We start from the raw sequence: 1,090 nt of genomic DNA on the forward strand, positions 1-1,090 counted from the left end.
TATATATATATATATATATATATATATTTTTATATATATATATGTCTGTGTGTGTGTGTGTGTGCGCACGCGCGCTTTCTGATATTCTGGTTACCATAGTTTCTGCTGCCATCCCTGGACTTGTGTTACTAGTACTGATTTCGGATTATGCATATAGGTCATGTTCTTGTGGCTATCTTTTCGGGGGTTCTGATTGGACCAGGGTGTCTAAAGTTCAGTTCATCAGTGAGAAGGTACTACTAGCATATGTGATTCTAGTTTTACTTGTAAAGACTACTGTAGTTGCTTGTCTGGTTACTATGAATCTATTGTATATAGCTCTAGTTTTTTCAATCTCGGTTCTTGTAAACTTGATGAACATTAGTATTTCTCTGTTAGACCGTGAGCTAAAAGTTTTTGGTGGTTCAACTTTATTCTGATAATACTTTTATTTCATCGACATGATTCATGGTGAAACAACTCTTAGAAACAGAATTCTTTTTGGTGGACTCACCAAACGCATGACAGAAAACGTAGTAACTGATGTTATTCAAGCTCTTGAAGGTGTAGAGGGAAAACACACCTTATTCAAAGGAACAAAGTAAGTTTGGTTTTCAATTTAGTCTTCTCAATATTGAAGTTTGTTTTTATTTATCTACACAAGCATTAAACTATACTTTGATGTTCATTTAGAGGTCATTTTTTGTTTGTTTTAGAAGCATACTCTTTTGATTTTCTTATGAGCTTAAGCTTACATGATCTTCAGGATATGTTTGTCGATTGCTACATTTTTTAGTCATGTTATGGTGTAACTATATTCGTGGCTTCAGTTTTACCAGCTAGAAGCATTTATACTAAGAAGACATAACAGAAAAATTCAAAATTCAAACAGGTTAAGTACCAAGTGTACACTCACGAAATATCTATTTTTAATTTTTTCTAGAGGTATATAAAATTTGATTCTGATAATGTACGGGTGATGTTTGCAGACATATACTAGGTGAAGCTGCTAGCGCTTCGAACGTCAAAGACTTAAGACCTAGAAGGAATATTGGACGAAAAGAATCAGCGGAATAAGATCCAAAAAGGTACCGAGTGAACATTCCTTTTT

General features: G+C 33.8%; 1 protein-coding gene across 2 annotated transcripts in view; it reads left to right on the forward strand.

Annotated features, from left to right (window-relative positions):
• LOC101301697 overlaps positions 1–1,090 on the forward strand; it is a 4,576-nt gene extending 3,486 nt beyond the window's left edge. Inside the window, exons 4-7 of one of the 2 annotated variants that reach the window (XM_004302802.1) lie at positions 158–233; positions 467–580; positions 746–871; positions 969–1,024. In XM_004302802.1, the coding sequence (XP_004302850.1) occupies positions 158–233; positions 467–580; positions 746–791 (236 nt within the window). In that variant the 3' untranslated portion in view covers positions 792–871; positions 969–1,024. Of the gene's footprint in view, positions 1–157 lie in introns of both variants that reach the window. The other variant, XR_184891.1, reaches the window with a different exon arrangement.

Source organism: Fragaria vesca, linkage group LG6 (genome assembly GCF_000184155.1).
Source record: "Fragaria vesca subsp. vesca linkage group LG6, FraVesHawaii_1.0, whole genome shotgun sequence".
Lineage (NCBI taxonomy): Eukaryota > Viridiplantae > Streptophyta > Magnoliopsida > Rosales > Rosaceae > Fragaria > Fragaria vesca.